Source organism: Populus trichocarpa, chromosome 13 (genome assembly GCF_000002775.5).
Source record: "Populus trichocarpa isolate Nisqually-1 chromosome 13, P.trichocarpa_v4.1, whole genome shotgun sequence".
NCBI classification, from domain to species: domain Eukaryota; kingdom Viridiplantae; phylum Streptophyta; class Magnoliopsida; order Malpighiales; family Salicaceae; genus Populus; species Populus trichocarpa.
Window position 1 is genome coordinate 5,814,709 of NC_037297.2, and position 20,418 is coordinate 5,835,126.

Consider the following 20,418-nt stretch of genomic DNA (forward strand, 5'->3'; position numbering starts at 1 on the left):
TTCAATTTTTTTTTATTTCACTATGCTTTATTTTTTATATTTTAACTTACCAAACAACATAATAAAAAAAATATATAAAATGTTTTATGGTACTATTCTAAAACATTTTAAATAAAACAAATGCCTTCTACAGTAATAACTTATTAGAAAATGTTTCCTTCTAATTATTAAATTGCAAAGTGAAAAAAAAAACATTGAAAAAAAGAGAGAGGAGATGGACAGTTAGGGAGAATGAAGTCAGGCTATACATGTCTGAAAGCGATTCCCTCTCTTTCTATAATCCAACTACCATTGCTTCCAGCTGTATTCACGACTCCCCCCCCCCCCCTTTTCCTTCCTTTATTTCTTTATTAATAAAAAAACCATATTAATTTATGTACACATTAGTCCCGAACTTTCACCTGATTCTCAATTGAGTCCCCTAACCAAAAACAATTCCTGATTTAATTTCTTATCTATCAAGCATCTGCCGAAATAACTTTTATCATAAATTGTTCATATTTTTAGTTATTTTCCCATTATTTAATATAAATAATTTGTCTGTCTCTTTAGGCTACACATTATTTTCTCTTATTTTCTTCTACGCTAGGTAGTATCGATTATAAGAAAAAAAATAAGTTTTCAAAGTTGATTAAATCAAGTTTTATATTCAAAATTTCAAGATATTAATTATTATGAAACATATTAAAGCGGCTTTAAGTGAATTTGAACAAGACAATAAAAATATTTTAGTATTTTAATATTTTAATATTTCTTTTGGTGGATGGGACCTAATTGGAAAATGTTTTTGTATAGGAATACAATTGAGAAATGGATAAACAGTTGAGGACAAATCTGTGCTATTTTCGTATCAATTAAAAAAATGGATATAAATCAAATTAATCTCAAAACTCACACTTGACCTCGCCCCTTCACTTGATTAGGACATATTAATGCAAACAAAAATAGAAACCCCAAAATCTCTCTCTTTCTTTGGATATATATATATATATATATATATATATATATATATATATAGAGAGAGAGAGAGAGAGAGAGAGAGAGAGAGAGAGAGAGAGGCAAGGAAATGAGGGTTGTACATGGTCTGTTACCTCGTGATCCGTGCAAAGTCTTCGTGAAATCCCAGACTGCCTTATTATTGTTGTTGTTCTTTGTTCCATTCCCATCCTAGTTGTTATTGTTTTTTTCTTTTTCTTTTTATCAACTGGACTTGGTCTAAGAATAGTAATATAAAAAAAGTTACATTCTTGTTGGCTTTTTCGAGTGAGAGAGGAAAAAAGAGGAGAAGCCTTTTGGAAATAGAGAGAGAAAGGGAGCTTCTTTTTTTTCATAAAAATTTGGTCTTTTTGGATACAGGGTATTGTGGGATTCCTTTGAAAATTGTTTTTTTGTGCGTCTCTGCTAATCCCGTTTTCATATACAGGTTTCTTGCTCAACTGGAGCTGTTTCAAGTAAGAATGTTCAGGTGGGTCTTTCTTCTTTTCTTTGTTGCATGTACTATCTGCTGTGCTACTTGCTATATACATGTTGTTATGGTTTGTGCTTTGTTTGTGTGTTTTTAGTTAGGGTAGCTCAGCTTTTCTATCTTTCCATGATCTTGTGTGTTTGACTTTGCTTAAGTACTTATGTGATGGTGCAAATTTTGGCCAGGTTAGTTGGGATTATGTTGGTGGGTTACCCAATTTTCCACTCATATTTGTCTGGAGTTTTCTATGTATAAGTTTACTGTTGATATAATCTAATGGGTTAGAATTACAGCAGCAAAGGAATTGAGTTAAGGTTTACATGCCAAGACTTGAATGTGTGAACTCAGCTTTTCATGGTTTTGGTTGAGGTTTATTTTTAAATTTTGAAGACCCTGAATCATGAAATTGCAAATCCTGGTTTCTGCTCGCTCCCTCCCTCCTGTTTTCAAGGAGGCAGATGAGAAGAGCGTAGCAAATTGAATTTAATGTTCAAATGAGATTAGGTGCTGAGGATGCTCTGCTTTAGAAGTTCGATCATGATTTGTGAAATAAACTTTAGAAATACCTCAGGATCACTATTTGCACCAAAACATTATGACAAAGTGTGTCAATTGTATGTATTATGAGTTCAGCTATCCCATGCAACTCGTCAGACATGTTTTATCTAGAATAAAATCCTACCTCATTCTTCAAGAGGCTATTTGCATACCGTAAAAACAGATGACAAATGTTATGCAGGATAAGCTTGCAAGTCTTTCGCTCCAACTTTTGGCATTTAGATTTGATGTTTTTATTGTCTTTGAAACTACTGTGATCATGTGATTGTAGATTTTGAGGAAGCAGATTTTAGCTTGCTGATTCTGCATACAATAGCTGGAATATGAGTCTTGGAGCTTAGCAGGGTAAAATGTTGAGAACTCTTTAATGATCGGAAGATTTTGTGATCTTCCCATTGAAGCTAAATCTTAGTCAATATTTCACCAAGTTTAAGAAAATCTAATGTGGCACCAGCAATTGGCAGTTCTTCTCTCTGTTTTTGTTTTACAAGTGTGATTGGATTATATCAATTCCCTGGGGAATGAATTAGATTCCAACTGGATCATTGCCATTTATATGCTTGTCATCTTTCTCAAGTCTTTATGTGAATCAGATAAGAGCACAAAATAAAGCAGATAATGGGTCACACCATACATGGTGTTCTTCCATATGTTTTTATTTGTTGATTTAAGCTTGAAACTTCCAATGTAGGGCCGGCATGTTGCTTTACCTTGTCTGTGCTTTTTTTTTTTTTGCAGAATTAATCTAGTTTTGACAATTTAAAAGTACATGTGATAGTAGATGGAAATCCTAACTATTTTGGATGTTTTGGATTAGTCTTGTTTGTTTGTAAATGTTTGTTTTATTTTTTTGGCCTACATTCATTATGTTTCTTTACTGAGCTCCTTAGGCCTTTCTGATGAAAATCAAGCTTCAGTATAGCTTCTCGTGGTTGCTCTTTCTGGACTAATAGAATGAACATTAAAATATGAGAAGAATTGCATTAACCAGAAGACTTGAATATTCATTTACTCGCAAATTTGAAATCTGCTTCAATCATATTTCAGATCTATCATGGTTTGATCTTTTGGTTCCTTTATGCATTTGGGATCTTCCGTCCCTGGTTTTGAAGTAATAATTTTTTTGTCTTCTTGAATTGTCTATCCTTTTCCATGCATGTTAGCTTAGGCTTGGTAATCCCAAATGATGAGTGCCCATTCTTCCTTTTTTGTGACGTGTTAAGACTGTATTCCATGTAGCATATGGATTGTTGTCCTGCTCATTGAACATCAACAATTGACAAATTCCAGAATATTAAACAACTCTTTTTGAGTAGCCTTATTGAGCTTGTAATAAGATATCTTTGTGCATGGCTGATAATATAAAATGCAGCACAGTAGAACTAAACTGTTCTTTAATAAAATGATAACATTCAATTATCTCCAGAATTGACTAACTGCATTTTATTCTCAGAATGAGATTGATTGTTACTTGTCTACTGTGACAGAATACCTGAACTGGCCATGCATAGAGCTTTTGATCCAATGGAGAAAGATTTGTGACCATAATGGATCCTCAGGCTTTCATCAGGTTGTCAATAGGCTCCCTTGGGCTGAGAATTTCTGGAACAACTTTAAATTCTGCACAATCTGGACTCCAGGCATTCTCTTCTCCGTGTTCATGTGAGATACGACTTCGAGGTTTCCCTGTGCAAACAATAGCGGTCCCTTTGTTATCCTCACCTGAAGTGGCACCTGAAATTCACAGCATTGCCTCAATTTTTTATCTTGAAGAATCGGATCTGAAAGCATTACTGACACCTGGCTGTTTTTATGCTAATCAGGCATGTCTTGAGATTGCTGTTTTCACAGGGAGAAAGGGATCGCATTGTGGTGTTGGCATCAAAAGGCAGCAGATAGGAACATTTAAGCTGGAAGTAGGCCCTGAATGGGGTGAGGGGAAACCGGTGATTCTTTTTAGTGGCTGGATAGGTATTGGCAAAAACAAGAAGGAGAGTGGAAAACCTAGAGCTGAACTTCATTTGAGAGTGAAACTGGATCCTGATCCAAGATATGTGTTCCAGTTTGAAGATGTGACCACGTCGAGTCCTCAGATTGTTCAGCTGCAGGGCTCAATCAAGCAGCCCATATTCAGTTGCAAATTTAGTCGAGACAGGTGATATGAATTATGTGGTCTCTTCTTACATAATGTTTGTCAATTGCTTATCTTGCGTTTCCTAGATTGCTAAGATTTCCACATTCCTTTGGCTACAATGATTTTTGGAGCTGATTCTCAATTGAATATCTCCAGCCAGTACAACTTTGTATGTGCACAGTCCATGTGCACTATAAAGAACTTGAGAGGGAAAAAGAGGGGGAAAAAAAACAGAAGTAACTGCAGTTTCTCTTGTACCCTATTTGATTCCCGTGAAGCATTTAGGGAGCAGTTCTTTTCCATGACAACCGTCTCATTTTGCACTCTGGTTTGGTATTAGTTTCTTTGTAGTTTAGTGGTCCAACAACTTAACATGATGCCCCTGCCATTGTTCTAATTATAAGGTCATCGTTAATGAAACTTTTGATGGTTATGAATTGACAGGGTAACCCAGGTAGATCCCTTGAGTACCTATTGGTCAACTTCCGATGATGGTGCTGATGTTGAAACAGAAAGAAAAGAACGGAAGGGGTGGAAGGTGAAGATACATGATCTTTCTGGCTCGGCTGTTGCGGCAACCTTCATAACAACTCCCTTTGTGCCAGCAACAGGTTGTGATTGGGTTGCTAGGTCCAACCCAGGAGCTTGGTTGATTGTTCGTCCAGATGCTTGCAGGCCTGACAGCTGGCAGCCATGGGGAAAGCTTGAGGCATGGCGTGAACGTGGCATCAGAGACTCCATTTGCTGCAGATTTCACCTCCTGTCTGAAGGCCAGGAAGGTGGTGAGGTTCTCATGTCTGAGATCCTCATCAGTGCTGAAAAGGGTGGGGAATTTTTCATAGACACTGACAGGCAGTTGCGAACTGCAGCAGCTCCAATACCAAGCCCACAAAGTAGTGGAGATTTTTCAGGACTTAGTCCCATTGTTGGTTTTATTATGAGCTGTCGAGTGCAGGGGGAAGGGAAGCACAACAAGCCATTGGTTCAGTTGGCCATGCGACATGTAACATGTGTGGAGGATGCTGCAATCTTTATGGCACTTGCAGCTGCAGTTGATCTTAGCATTGTAGCTTGCAGGCCTTTCCGTAGAAAGCTCAGAAAAGGGTCTCGCCATTCTTTATGAAAAACACAAACTAAGGGGATTGATTTTCATGAACAAAGAATGGCTCTATTTTACTCTCTTTTTTCTTTCATTGTTGTAAAATTGGAAATGTACAGGAACTCTTATTTACCTTTTCCCGAAATTGTCAACTCAATCATATGGTACAAGTTCAGCCACATGAAAACTTTGCCCAGGCTTCATTTTCGGGACTTAATGCATATGAAAATAACTTGCTTTATGGGTTTTCAACTCTGTGGCGGCTTCGCCATTGAAAACCTTTTTTCAAGTTAGCTTGACACAATCTTTCTTTCAGGAAAATTGTCAAATACATTCCCAGCTTGACCTCAGAAAAGGGATTAGCTTTTAGGGGGCATCACATTGTGGCTCTAGACAAGGGCAACGCAGGTTTGCAGGTGTAGAGAATCTTTATGCCGGTTGTCCACAAATATCACCACCGATTGGTTGCTCTGCCGTTTTAGTAGCCATAGTTGTAGCCGAATCAGCAGGTGGCGTAGAGCAATGTCTGTGGGGTGGGGGACTCCACCAACTACCTCGAAGCCCTTTTCTTTTCAGTAAAACAAAATGAAGAAAAGTCAGCTGCCTATTTTCTCGACCAAACTGAATTATGGCTTCAATTTTCAAATGCTTGTAACGAGTCTAAGTGAACAAGTAATGCTAAATCTCAAATGTCTCACAGATTGTGGACTCGAGTTGAACTATCTCGTGTTTAACGGCAGAGTTAAGGCACAACCTTCATCCATATGTTTTTACCTGCCTTGCTGCGTAGCAATCAGCAATCAGCATACACAGATGCCTGGGAAAATCATTGATGACTTTCGAAACAAATTGGTGGTAAATATGAGCTTGTTTAATTATCCAATTGATTACCACCATTGCGGGATTGCAGCCCTTTTCCAATTCAAACTATTTTCGCATCCAGTCCATATTCCCCCGATGGTGGCGCATCTGAAGAATGCTAGAATAAAGTGAACAGAATCTATGGTTTTAAAATTTGATCAGGGTTCTGTTCTTGAAACAGCACCGGGCAACTTCAAAATTTGATCGGAACCTCCTACCATTGAATTCTTGGGTTTTGAAACTGAGTTCCAATCCAAGGAAGCCTCTTTGTACTGATATTTGATCATACTAAGGAGGCTTCTCCACTCTCCCGAGCAAGCATTGAAGCAATTAATAGAACTTGAAAATTGCATCACAAAAGGGCCACTTGCGGGGAAACAAAGTCCCGAGGATCACAATACTTGTTTTCAGACGATCCAGATGATAACATGTTCTCTACAAGAACCTGTACAATACTCAAAACCGTATGAGATGCATTTTCCAGCATCTTCATTGGGCATGGAAAATATCGAAAAACCAACCAAATTGAAAAAATTGAAAAATTGAATTAATTGGAAAATTAAAAATTGATTAATCTGAAAAATTTAAACCGTGATAAAAAAAATACTGATTATAATTTTTTTTAAGAAATTTGGTTCGATTTCGGTTTTATAAGGTAAAAATCAAAATACTCAAACTGGTTTAAATAAAAGAAAAACTAGGGATACTATAAATTAAAAAAATTTGCTTTCTAAACCCCTGGTTCTGTCCCCGACATTCCAATTAGGGATGATTATTTCACCCGAACTTGATAAATATCCACTTGAATTTACTTGAATGAAAAAGTCAAGTTCGGTAGGGTGTGAATATTGCTTTACCCAACTTGAAACCCGTCCTAAAGTATAGACATGATCCTGAACTGATCTTATAGATATTATAATCACTAGAAATTTTAACTAATTTTCAGAGAAAAGAAACTTGTTATGCTGAAAGAAAATATTATCACCCATAAAACTTCTTTCTTAGACTAAGTTTGTGAGATGCATTTTTGCATGTGATGAGGAAAATATCAAAAGACTGATTAAACTAAAAGAAATTGAAAAATTGATTGAGTGGGTGTTTGGTACTGTGGCTGCGGGTGAGGTTCACCCGCAACCACAACTATTTAATGTTTGGTAAGGTAAGAAAATCAGTTTTTTCTTCATGGAACCCACTTGTAACTGTTGTGTGCCACAGGTTTACAAGAAGCAGCTAGGAGATGATTTTTGTAAGGAATAAAACGTATGAACAGTGGAGCACCACTGTTCATGAGTTTTATTCCTTGATCAGTGGAGCATGGCTCCACTGTTCTAGTCAGACCGGTCCGGTTCAAAGCTATTGAACTGGGTTCGACCCAACAAAATAAAAAAATATATTTTTAATTGTGTTTTATTAAAAAAACTAGTGTTAAATATTATTTAATGACATTACATAAATTAAACGAAGATCACTTGATGATGTAGCATTTGCAAAATTTGATCGCAATCCCAATTTTATTTCTGATTATATTTTACCCGATGTTGTTGCGCTCTTAAGAATTTTGTGAAAAATATAGTTCTTGTCGGATGTATTTCATACGTGATGAAATTATAGATAGTTTAATGGAACAAAAAAAATATTTTATATAAGATATTATTTATTTCATGATGTAATAGTAATAGTTAAATCTATAATATTTAAATTAAAAACCATCAATATTAATATATATTTTTTAAAATTATTTTATAACCTCAATTTCAAAAGCATTATTAACTAAACACATTAAACTATTTTTTGGCCAACCTCAATTTTAACCACAGTTTTAACCAAACATATATTTTTCCAAACCAACCTCAACTAAAAGTACTTTTATAAAACAATTTTTTTCAAATCACAATCATAACAGCAACCGCAATACCAAATACACTCTGAATCGAAAAACAGAACTGTGATAAAAAAACTAATTAATAATTTCTGAAGAAAATTCAGTTTAGTTTCATTTTCTAAGGCTGAAACTCAAATACCCAAACCGGTTTTGATAAGAAAAACATAGAGATACTATAAATTAAAAAAATATGCTTTCTAAACCATAGAACTCGTCCTTAGCATTCCAGCTAGGGATGAGAATTTCACCCAAACTCAATGGATCCTGATCTGAATTTGCCTAAATGGAGATGAGTATTTTTGCCTATTCAAACTCCGGTAATACCTGAAATGAAAAAAAATCAGATTTGGATAGGCTATGGATATTACTCTACCCTACCCGAGTCCCGATTAAGACAATTACATTTATGCCCCCTATATATTCGGAGCAAAAAATAGGGTATCTCAGTTAACTCTGCAGGCAATCTTCCCTTTTTTCTCTACCCCTCTCGCTCTCTTCAGTGTTCCGTCTTTTCCAATCTCCGGTAGCAGCAGATCTGCCGGCGGAAGCAAGTCAGCAACACCACCAGCGAGTCTGCACCTAAGGTTGGTTTATTTTGTGCTGTTGAATTCTACATTGTTTTCTTTTTGTTTATTGAGTATTGGGAACTTTCTGCTGCTGAGATGTATTTTGAATGGACAGAGCTTGACCCAAAGATTAATTAATGGACGTGACAAGTCTAATGCTATAGTATACTATTCTCATGGAAAATTCGATCCACAACTCATCATTTTGACGTCATACATGATTATTGAGCTTCCTAATTTAACAACTGGGGTTTAATCGTTTGAGCTTCATCAAATGAAATGATTATACAGGCTTGCATTTTAAAACAAATGAAATGAGTAAACAAAATGATTTCTCATTATGTTTAGATTTCTTTGATCTGAATTGCAGGTAAATAAAAACAAAACTTTAGTATGTGAAAAGAGAAGAATTACTGTGAAATGAGTAAACATTTTGTTCGATTATTGCTTCACGGAACAGCTTAGGTTGTCTGCTTTAGTATGGTTGCAAAATGCCTGGCTATTCGCCCGGATACCAATGATGCGAACCTTGTGATCATGCGGTCAAACAACCCATACATAAAGACATCAATTCTCAGAAAGCCAAGTAAATCCGGTTTGATAGGAGTGTGACACAAAGATAACTTGTACCTAGGCACCAACACTATTAGAAATGGAAACCCCCAACCAATGAATATTAATTCGCGAACGAGAAGTATAAGGATGACACCACAAAGTCAGTTGTTCTTCGATAAATCGTTTTTTAGTTCTTTAGAGAAACAAGGAAGGAAGATTATTCCACCAACACACAACAAGTGCGGCAAAAGAAGTTTATTGATTTGAAAATTGTGTAACCTTACATGTCTGGTTACGCCTTTATTTATACTGATTCTAGACTGAAATAAACCTTAATGTGGACTTATATAAGGCTCACTTACAAACCCAAATAATATATATAAACCCTAAACTAAAAAGAAAATAATAATAAATCCGAATTTAATATCCTAAATATGATATGATCAGATTTGATGCCCTTTAGAAGTTCCATATAAGATAGGAGAATCAAATCTGAAGTTGCCTTCTCTTTAGTTTCTTTGTTTGCAAAGTATCATTAGCTGACTTGAAAACTTATTTAATGATAGATTCCTACTATAATCAGGATAGAATAATTATTTCCATACACCATAAGGATTTCACATTAATACAAACTACATATCACACATTGAAACTATGTTGTTGCCCATTAAATATCCTTGCAAGACTAGGAAATTCTCAAAACCAGTTATCACATCCTTGTAGGAAAAATATCATAGCCAAATAGGAAGTCCATAAGTCAAAAGAAAGTAAATAACAAAATTCATACAACCTTTGTTGACTAGTATTGCAATGCCTTCTCGAACTTCGATTGACCTGAAATTTTAACCCAATGTAGGAAAACATATTAGGAGACTCCACGTAAAATTCCAGCCTGATCCAACGGTCGGATTGAGAATTATGATTGTTGCTGTAAAACTAGACAGTTGCGCATTTAACGTTAAAATCCGAATTTTATTGTTTTTTTGTTGCTCGGATAGTATCAAAGGGTCTTCCTTCCTCGTATCAATTTGAAAACTAGCAACGCTCTTGTTTAGTTTGCATGCTTGTTGAATCAAATAATCAAGATTCACAATTGTAATTTAAAGAGATTGTTTCTGTATTTTATTTGTTGTAAATAACTACTGCTCTGCATGGTCATTGATTGATGTGAATCTTATGGAAACCCTTCCATTTGCCACACCAAAAATTTAAATTAACTCATGTGTAACATCATCAATTATTCACTATTTATCACATGTTGTGCTTGACACCGTGCATGTTTCATGAATTTGCAGACATAATTATCATAAGTGAAGGAGAGTGCATTGGAGCTTTAGTTTAATTTTCAATTGTTTGGTATAACAAATTAGATATAATGCATGATATTAATGGAAAATGCAATCTCTAGAGATTTAAGGTTATTTGTTGGAAAGTTGTGCAGGTTGTAGATTTTTGCAGAAAAAACAAGTACCCTTGTAAAACACTTATGTTCATGAGGAAATGTTTTCTTGGAATTGAACCTGTTTTGTTTAAAGAATTTGTTGTTAAATGTTCCCTTTTTATTTGTTTAAAAGGTTTACTTGCTGCCTCTTTTATCTGGTATTTGAAATGCACCCCCTTTAATTAGCATATTAATGTCTATTGTCTATTTATGTTGTTAATCTATATGATCGATGCAAATTTGAATGATTTTCAAATTGTTATGTTTTTATGTAAGATTTATCAAGTTCAATTATTCTTCAATCTTCATCTCCATTCTCCACATCCAGCAAACCATCAGCCCCCTCCCAAGCTCCCACACGCCACACCCAACCTTTCAATCTGCATTTTTCAATCTGCGATCTTTATTCGGCCTGTTCTTTCAATTCTTGTTTTCCTTTAATCTTTTTTTCTATAGTTTCATTTCTGTTCGTTGCCATTGTTACAACACCATCCCTAACTTCTGATTGTATGTTGTACAGGTACATTTTGCAGCACCCCTAGGCCTCAGCAGCAGTCCATATAAGCACCCTTCTCTTGTATCTCCTTTGCAAAGTTCACTTCTTTCTTGTAAGATTTCTCTGTCTTTCTCTGTTAGTTTTTTTTTTTTTCATTGGAGGCTGGTGGCTGAATTCTAGCGTTCCTGGGTAATAACATAAAGAACAAGTGAACTTGAAAACTCAAATATATACATATAGATAAGTCTTAACTCATCCAGTATGGCATCAGAAAAGTCAGGCGTCCCTGCAATTAAAAGTCAAAGAGAAGAAAGCCTAAGACTATTTAATGATTGCGTGAAAGAGTGAAAATCACTAAGGAAGCTAAAATAAATAATTTTTCCCTACATTCCAATCAGAAATAACCATTACATTTGTTCGATGAAAAAGGTGAAATGACTCTGTAAATGGCAAGAAAACAGCTAATTACACTAGGTAGTATTGATGAAGTTGAAATCTGAATCTTTCAAAGCCATTGGTGCTTTATTAAATGCTTTTCCTCCTTAACCGTATCTAATGATGTTAATTCAACCATAAGTCGATCATACTCCTGTTGAACATCTCCTAGTTCCCTTCTTAGCTGCCTCACCTGCACAAGTATGATCATCAGCTTGATATTTGATTAATCATCGAAACTTAACTCGTCATTTCTAGTTTGGATGCCAAATGGGAATCAACAAAACTTAAAATCATTTTCTAGTTTATTGAACTCAGATCCCCTATTGTAGTTATTATTAAAAAAAAAGGCTTTCTAGAATGATGGAATTAAAAACACAAAGTCCATGATTATACCATTCCACTGATTAATACAGACAAGCAGGATCCATACATATATACTGAGATGAATTTTTTTTTTCAAAAGTCTCCTGTACATGTTAAAAGCAGGCTCTACTAAATTTTTTTTGTTGTTTGTTCTTTATTGGACTTGTCCCAACATGTTTTTTCACACATTTAACTCAAACCTTTGTTAAAGTGTCATGCTTCATGTTTTTTGCATATAAACTTGACAGATTAAGACATGTTTATAAACATAACTAATGAAACATTGGCCCTCTTTTGTAAGACCTGTTCATTTGGATAAAAAGAATTGATGTCTGAATTTTCCTTCTCTTGCAAAACCTGTTGTTGTTGAAGCTTGATTCAATACACAGAAGAATGTATCCAACCTTGCGGTGTAGGGCTTCATTTATTTTTATTTTATGTCATGTTTATACTAAAGCTATTACTGATTAAACAGGATATGATTGCAAAATATTTTGTCATTAACTAAACCCAACTTCAAACTCATGAGTCATTAGCCTATAAGCTCATAGCCCACTCTACAAACTATTTTGGGTTTGAAACTTTTGCTATTCAAATTCAAATGTTTGTTTATAATAATTTCTTATTTATTTTTATTTGGTTTTTTATAACATATTAAAGTAGTTGTGTTAAATCACAAAATTAAACATGGTTTTAATCTGAAATGGAAATGACTCTCACATATAATTTGGCCTTACAGGCCTACTACATATTTTATAAATCAATTCTAACATTTGTTAGAAAACATAATGCGAGATAGACGAGAGAGCTAGTTTTGGCTTAGTGAATATTGATTTAGGGTTAGACAATTTTCTTCTTATACCTTTTTTTAAGTGTTGGTTTAACCGGTTCGTTTTAATTGGTTTTAGATTTTTGAAATTAAAACTGAACTGGATTGGTATTTTTTTTATTTTTAATTCAGTTTTTTTATTTGTTTTTTTTAATTTAATTGATTTTTAAGTTTTTTTTTTCTTAATTTAATCAGTTTTTTTAATTTTTTTTTCACCTCTGTTGACTGGGGTCTGATTTGTAATTATTCCAATGTCAAATGAAGAAAATCGACAGTCACGTGCGGTAAAATTGAGTAGAAAGGAGATCCATTTCCTTTGTCGCATCTTTAAGGGAGCGTTTTCGCAGCTCATAAGTCACTGCACCGTGAAGATTCATTGATTAGATTGAACCTAGCGGGAAAAAGTCATTTTGCAAAGTCCTTGCTCCGATCCGGCACCCAGCCCCTCTCTCTCTCATTGAAGCTAGGCAAGATAATAAGGTGCGATCTCTGTTTCTTTTCACACTTGGAGTATGCTTGATTGTATCCCATGATAAACAAAACCCATGTTAAATTTGGCATTTGTTTTTTATTTATGATAAGAAATGAATTGTGGTTAGGTTATAATTAGAAGGGAAAAGAAAAGAAAACAAAAATCATGGCAAGCAGCAGCCTTAGAAATGCAAAGATCAAGACAAATAGTTGCAAACGAATAGTGAAGGAGCTGCGTTCCTATGAGAAAGAGATTGAGAGAGAAGTTGCTAAAACAGCTGAGATGAAGGACAAAGGAGCTGACCCTTATGACCTTAAGCAACAGGTATGTATCCCTGCCTCTAAATCTCTCTTTCTTTTCTTTATTGATAATTAATGCTATTGGTTTTGGTTTGGACAGGAAAATGTGCTGGCTGAGTCGAGGATGATGATTCCAGATTGTCGTAAACGCCTAGAGGCTGCCTTGGCTGACCTGAAAGCAATTTTGGTATCGTTTCTTTTCATTTTTGATTTGCCACATTTGTTGTGCCCATGTTTATGACATCTTAAAATTCTGTGACTCGGCAGAATAGTAAGCTCACCACTTTTGTGGTTGTCTTTGAGGGTTTAGGAGTTTTAGCTACAAAATTAAATGAATAATTGTTTTTTACTTCAATTTTTAATCTGGGTGGCTGGTCCTAGATAGGGTGGAATGAGTGAGGCAGACTGTAATTAATTTGGAATTAAGTTTAATTGAGTGTGTGTGTACATATAACCTGGCAGCATTGTCAGGGTGATATCATGGGTTGAATTAGGCCTGGATCCATTCACTCGAAAACTCGTCTTTTTATTTCTTCTTATTATTCCTATACAGGGGTCTCCCACTGGGTAGTTATATCTCACTACCCTATCATTTGAAAGATGTGGGAATGGAGATTTTGACTTGCACTTAGGAACCTTGAAAGAATAAAATGATCACGAGTGAGACTCTAATGTAATTGGATTTCATCGCCAAAACATTATTAAATTTTCCAATCCAGAGTTGCTTCTGGCCTCGACCCTTGGGAGATGCTGAATCTTGTTTGTATTTTAGGTACAATATCCAAATGGAAGCTGTTCTTGTTAAATGATAGGTTATTTATGGTCACATAAATTCTATAGAAACCTGTCATTTGTTTTCCTTCATAGCTTGCTGGATATTATTTTTTTTCTCCATATATGTATTGTTAAAAAGAATTTAATTTTCAGGCTGAATTAGAAGAATCTGATCAGAAGGAAGGCCCAGAAATTGAGGATGCCAGAAACACTATTGCTGAGGTTGAACAGTTGTTTCTAACAACTGATGCTTAGCGTCTATTGAATGTAGAGAGCTTGACATTAATGGTATGAATTTGCATGGTTTGTTTCCCTGAGCATGTATTGCTACCTTGATGGGTGTTGGAATTTGTTTTCTGCAAACCTAATCTCTTGCTGAAATATGCTTGTTGAAGAATGTTATTACATGAAATTTGTGTCATTACTCGTTCAGGATAACAACCTGTTACTTCTAGGTATTACAATTGCAATAAGATCTGCCGCCTCCTAATTTTACCAGGACCTTCTCCTGGCAATTTTACACACACACACACATTATAGGAAATGGTTAATTAATTTGAATGTTTGCTTTTAATTATCAATAGCATAAGCAACCAGTGATTTGAATGTTTTCTTGAAGTTATTGTGGATCAAAAAAGTTTGAACTTGTGATCATTGTAGTATTGACAATATTTGGTATTTTGGTTTTTGAAAGGTGAACAGATCATAAAAGTAAAAAAGCTTAAACATTTGGCTAATATCTATAAATTCCAAGCATGATTAGGCTAAATTGGAGTTTTGAATCCTCTGTAAAAATTAATTAGCCCATTGTTAAAAAAAAGTCCAAAAGAAGCCTTGAAAAGTCAGAACCAGTTAAAAAAGCCCAACAAATATATTACAGGCTTTGTTGGTTTGAAACCCAACTGAACTGAAACTGATTGGTTTAAATAATATTTTATTTGTTTTGATTCTAAACCTTAAAAAAATAATTTTCATTTTGGATGTTATTTTGTCCAAAATTGAACAGATGATAATATCCAGATTAAATTCACAATTTTTTATGTTATTGTTGAATCAAACTTAGGTCTTGTTTGTTTGCTGGAAAGTAGTTTTTTTTTGGAAAGTGAATTCCGAGAAAGTGAATTATTTTCTGATATTTTGTAGTGTAATGGAAAATAAGTTGGATAACACTTTCCAGTGTTTGGTTATGTTATGGAAAATGAGCTGGAAAATAACTTATTAATGTTTTATTTTTCTCAAGCTTATTAAAATAATGAGGAACAAATCTTACAAATTAAAAAGTTGAATGAGAATGAAATTGAATTTTTTTCATAAATTATCTCAAATAAAATAAATAATAATCAAAATAATAGAGATCAAATCTAAAAAATAAAAAAAATAAAAGAAGAAGAAATTAAAATAATAATAATTAACATTTCATAAATTATTTCAGATAAAATAAGTAACAATCAAAAGAATAAGGATTAAATTTGATAGATAAAAAATTTCAATAAAAAAATAATAAGGGAAAAGCAAATAACAATTATAAAAATGAGAACCAAAGTAAATATAAAAATTAAATTTTAAGAAATGAAATTGAAAAATAAATATTCAAAACAAAATATATATAGCAATCAAAAGTTTGAGGATCAAATTTGATATAATCAGTAAATAATGACATTTCTAAATTTTTCACAACTTCCGGAAAGTGTTTTTCGCCCAGATTTTTCAGGAAAACACTTTCCTGGAAACCAAGCTAAATTTTCCTTTGACTGGAAAATGTTTTCCGTTGACCAACTTTTCTAATGGCAAATAAATACAGGAAAGTTTGGAAAGTGATTTCCTGGAAACCACTTTCCGGAAAACAATCATGGCCTTAATTGTATATTTGGTAATATGGTATCTCACTTTTTAATTTAAAATTAATTAAAATTTAAAAATATATAAATTTAATAGTTTTTTAAATAAAAAAATAATTTTAAAAAACATTTTGAAAAGTATAAGTTATCCCGTGCCAAACAAACAAACACTTCAAGCTTGATATTTATTACCTAGATCATTATTGAATCACTTTAGACTTTAATAAACTTTTAGAGCCATCAATTCCTAAAATAATTAATATTGTAAGCACACCTCTTATAAATTAGCAAAATTATATCATTCATTATTGTGCTCCCTATCCAAAATCACATATCTTCATGGAAGGTATAAATATAAATACACCATTATAAAATTCATCAACTAACCCTTCACCACTGCTGAATATTAAATCATAATGAATGTTAATGTTTAGTTTTACTGGATGTGAAAAATAAAATTCTTGTTAATTTTGTAAACTTAATGTTGTTTTATATTTATCCAAGAAAAAAATTTATAACCTTAATGACAAAATAAACATACAATTAATTACATATAATTTATTTTAGAAATAAAATGTACACTAAAACTTAGTTTAAACACAATGTTTAGTATACTTAGTGGTTTAAGTACTCGGGATGTATACAAAGAGATAAATCACTTTGATGTTAAAAATTATATACCATTTGTTTTTAAGATATTATTGTCCATCACTTGGTGTAAATAAATTGAATGCAATTACCATTCCAAGATTTAACATCTCTTTGATTAGTTACATTATTGATCAAGGTTTATGAACTTAGAAAAACATGGTCAAAATCGCTTTATGAAATACTAGAACCTAATCTATAGAATAATAGAAGAAAATAAAGTAAAAAAAAAAACATAATAGAGAAAGGTTGGAAAACAAAGGAGAAAAAGGTGAAAAGTTATTATTCTTTGTATAGAACACCTCCTCTTTAATCCTTTTTTGTGCAAATTTTTTAAACAAAAAATGATGTAGAATCCCCATCATTTATTGCTTTAATTAGCTGCTATAAAATAAAATAAAGCTTCAAAGTTTTTTGTTTTAAAAACTAGATGTTTTTTCCTGTAAAAACAAAATATTTAGATAAAGGAAGGTTATTCTTCTAGTAATTTATTCAAGGGTCGGCTAAAAAGTAATTTTTTAGGACAAAAAAAAGAGTAATTTATAGCAATCAAAGCCTAGCTTCAAGTCCCAGCATAAACATAGACCTAGGCTAAGCCGAGCCGAGCCAATATAGCATAAGCTTAAAACCCACTTAGATTAGGGTGACTTACATAGATTTAACCTTTCGATTTTCCATTATATAAGCCATTAGATAATCTTCTAATCTCTTAATATGGAATTAGGGTGTTTAAATTTGCAAAAAACATATCAATCAATGATTTTTTTAGATCAATTTCTTATTCATTTATATATATATATATATATATATATATATTTATATTTAAAAAAAATATGTTAATGCTTCATGTTATAGTACTTTGTTAATGCTTCATACTCATATAGTTATGTTTCTAAAGTTTTTCTTTGATTCTCATGGTTGTGTTTATTTTGACCCTAAACAACTCCGTGTGTTTATAAGTGCTTTAGGGAATTTAACTTTTTAGAATTCTCGAAGAAACAACAACATTTCTCACTCATACAAGTGATCTTTTCTTAGAAGTATTTTACTATACTTTACTTAGTAAACCAATATATGAAATTCATTAAAAACACAATCACCCTTTTATCACTTTATAGCTAGCAGCTTTTTTTTTTATTAAAGAAATAAGCATGGAATAATTATTCTTGAGTTTTACTAAGGATGTAATATGACTTAGTTTTCTATTTGAATATATATCCTAGGATCTTCAATCAACTAAGTATGGTTATCATCATGACACTCTTTTATCTTTAAAGGCTTTAAACTCGTTATCTTTGATGAACTATACACAAATTCTCTCGTAAAACCTTTAGTAATTGGATTCTTAATATTGTCCTTTGACTTCAATAGAAATAATCTTATTCAATAACAAGTGTTTAAAAATATTATGTCTAAACTTACCATTATACATTCTACTTTGTGCCTTTTTAATTGTTGATTGACTATCAAAGTGGATATAGATCGTTCATATTGGCTTTTTGTTAATATGAAATATCATCTAAGAAATTTCAAAGTCACCCGACTTCCTCTCTAGTTTTATCAAAAGCTATAAATTTGATTCCATCACAGATCTTGCGATGCATATTTGTTTATAGGATTTCTAATATACAACAGCTTCACTATGTTTGAAGACATATCCGCTAATAAGTTTCAAATCCTTAATATCAAATACCCAATTCACATAATTATACCCTTCAAGTACCGTCAGGTATCCAATATAGTAAAAACCATAGTCCAAGATACACCTTAAATATTTAAGCACTAATTTATTCCTTTTCAATTATCTATACTTAAATTACTATAAATCTACTTGGCTTACTAACTAAATATGTAATATTTGGTCATATTCAGCTCATAACATAGATCAAACTTCCAATTATTCAAAAATATTTCAATTGATGCATTTCCTCACCTTTGTTTTTTGTTTTTTGTTTTTTTTTATAGATGTACACTTTTATCCATTGGTATTTTGATAGTTTTATTAACAACTTTAAAAAATCTATCAAGAATTTTCTCAAAAAATGAGATTGAAATAATACCAATCTATCATATATCTTAGAATTTTTTATTCCCAGGATGACATCTACAACATTCAATTTTTCCATATCAAACTTATTAGTTAATGTTTTCTTTATATACTTGATCATGTATTATCGTTGCCAATGTTTTCTTGGTATACTTGATTATGAATTATTGTTGCCTTAAATTAACTTGTCATCCATCTAAAGATATACAATGATATATAATTTATTTGTGTTTTTAATCTAAACATATTTATCAACCATGTTGATTTTAAACTCATTTGTCAATATAAACTATTTATTTTTTCATGTCATTGTTTATGAGCTTATTTCAAATTATATAATAACTTGACAAACTTACAGATTTTATTTTATTGCCCTTTAATAACAAACCTTTGGATTGTTCTATATAAACTGCATTGTCAAGGTCACCATTTAAGAAAGTTATCTTTATATCAATTTGATGCATTTTAAGCATATTAATGGTTATGATGGCTATTAACATTTATATGAAAACTATTCTTGATATAAGTAAATATAAGTCAAAATAAGAATAAAAATCAACAAGTAACACCACAAGATTTATTGCATGTTCTGATTAGGCTGATTATAAGAGCGAGAGTCAAGATGATCAATGAGGCATTTAATGGGATTATTCGAGACATTAGGGCAAAAAAAAACTTTGAGAATTCCTGCTAAAGTGGTGTAAAGAAATTAATTTTAGTTATAAAAAGGATTAGACTTTTATAAATGTAATCCATGCTAGAGAAGGACAATTTTAGCTTGCAGGTTAGGGTTTATTTTTCTTGTGACTTGTAGATTTGGGCTAAGATTTGGTTTGGAGCCGGTTTTCCTTATGGCTTGTGAGTTTGGGCTAAAATTCCTTCTAAGAGGCAGTTTGGGTAGAATCCTAATTTCATGTGGATTGGAGATTTAATTATCAAAAGACTTGCGGTATGAGTCTTATAGATTTGGTTTGGAGCCGGTTTTCCTTATGGCTTGTGAGTTTGGGCTAAAATTCCTTCTAAGAGGCAGTTTGGGTAGAATCCTAATTTCATGTGGATTGGAGATTTAATTATCAAAAGACTTGCGGTATGAGTCTTATACTTATTAAGGCTTGAGCTTTGTTATTTTATTTTAAAAGTACTATTAAAGTAGTTTATATTTGGGTTTTAATTTCAACCTAATATTCCAATAGATTTTATTTTGTTGAATTGTAAATAATACTCTTTATGGTTTGTAAGTTGCGATAACTTGATGACTTCAAAAATAATATTGGAGAGGATTTCTCTTGCTCTTGGTTCTTTATTGAATTGTTCAAAATTTATCAAAGATTACTTCTTTGTGGCATTTAATCTTTGTAACTTTGGTTTTATGATCAAGGTAATTATTGGGTCAAGTTTTATTCAAGCTTTCTTGGGTTTGTATTCAATCTTGATTGCGGGTTATAGAGTTCTTACCCTTTGGTTTCACATCAATTGACATAAAAGATTGACTTTAAAATTAAGTTCTATCTATCCATCTATCTATCTATCTATCTTTAAATTCAGTTTTGTTCATGTTTTGAGTCTTATTTTTGTTGTTAAGTTCGGTTTTCTCTCAAAACTGTTGAACCTTAGTTTTTTTAGCTCTTTATTTCAACTTTAACATGATTTTCT

At 32.6% G+C, this 20,418-nt stretch overlaps 2 protein-coding genes across 8 annotated transcripts in view; both read left to right on the forward strand.

Moving 5' to 3' along the window:
- Window positions 1–1,030: 1,030 nt before the first annotated feature.
- Window positions 1,031–5,415, forward strand: LOC7493866 (uncharacterized). The gene is made up of 4 exons (XM_052446462.1): window positions 1,031–1,357; window positions 1,424–1,465; window positions 3,511–4,178; window positions 4,602–5,415. Exons 3-4 carry the CDS (start codon window positions 3,571–3,573, stop codon window positions 5,278–5,280), a joined length of 1,287 nt encoding a protein of 428 aa, XP_052302422.1. The 5' UTR covers window positions 1,031–1,357; window positions 1,424–1,465; window positions 3,511–3,570; the 3' UTR covers window positions 5,281–5,415.
- A 2,785-nt stretch (window positions 5,416–8,200) lies between these two features.
- The window catches only part of LOC7482406 (tubulin-folding cofactor A), an 84,282-nt gene continuing 72,064 nt past the window's right edge, over window positions 8,201–20,418 (forward strand). For 2 of the 7 annotated variants that reach the window (XM_052446425.1, XM_052446423.1), the window contains exon 1: window positions 8,261–8,583. Coding sequence is in view for 3 of the 7 variants with exons in the window: in XM_024583142.2 (XP_024438910.1) it covers window positions 13,325–13,483; window positions 13,559–13,645; window positions 14,386–14,487 (348 nt within the window). In the remaining 4 variants the exon portion in view is untranslated. Of the gene's footprint in view, window positions 8,584–11,081; window positions 11,170–12,951; window positions 13,168–13,269; window positions 13,484–13,558; window positions 13,646–14,385; window positions 14,731–20,418 lie in introns of those variants that run through there. The other 5 variants (XM_024583142.2, XM_024583143.2, XM_024583144.2 and 2 more) reach the window with 5 other exon arrangements.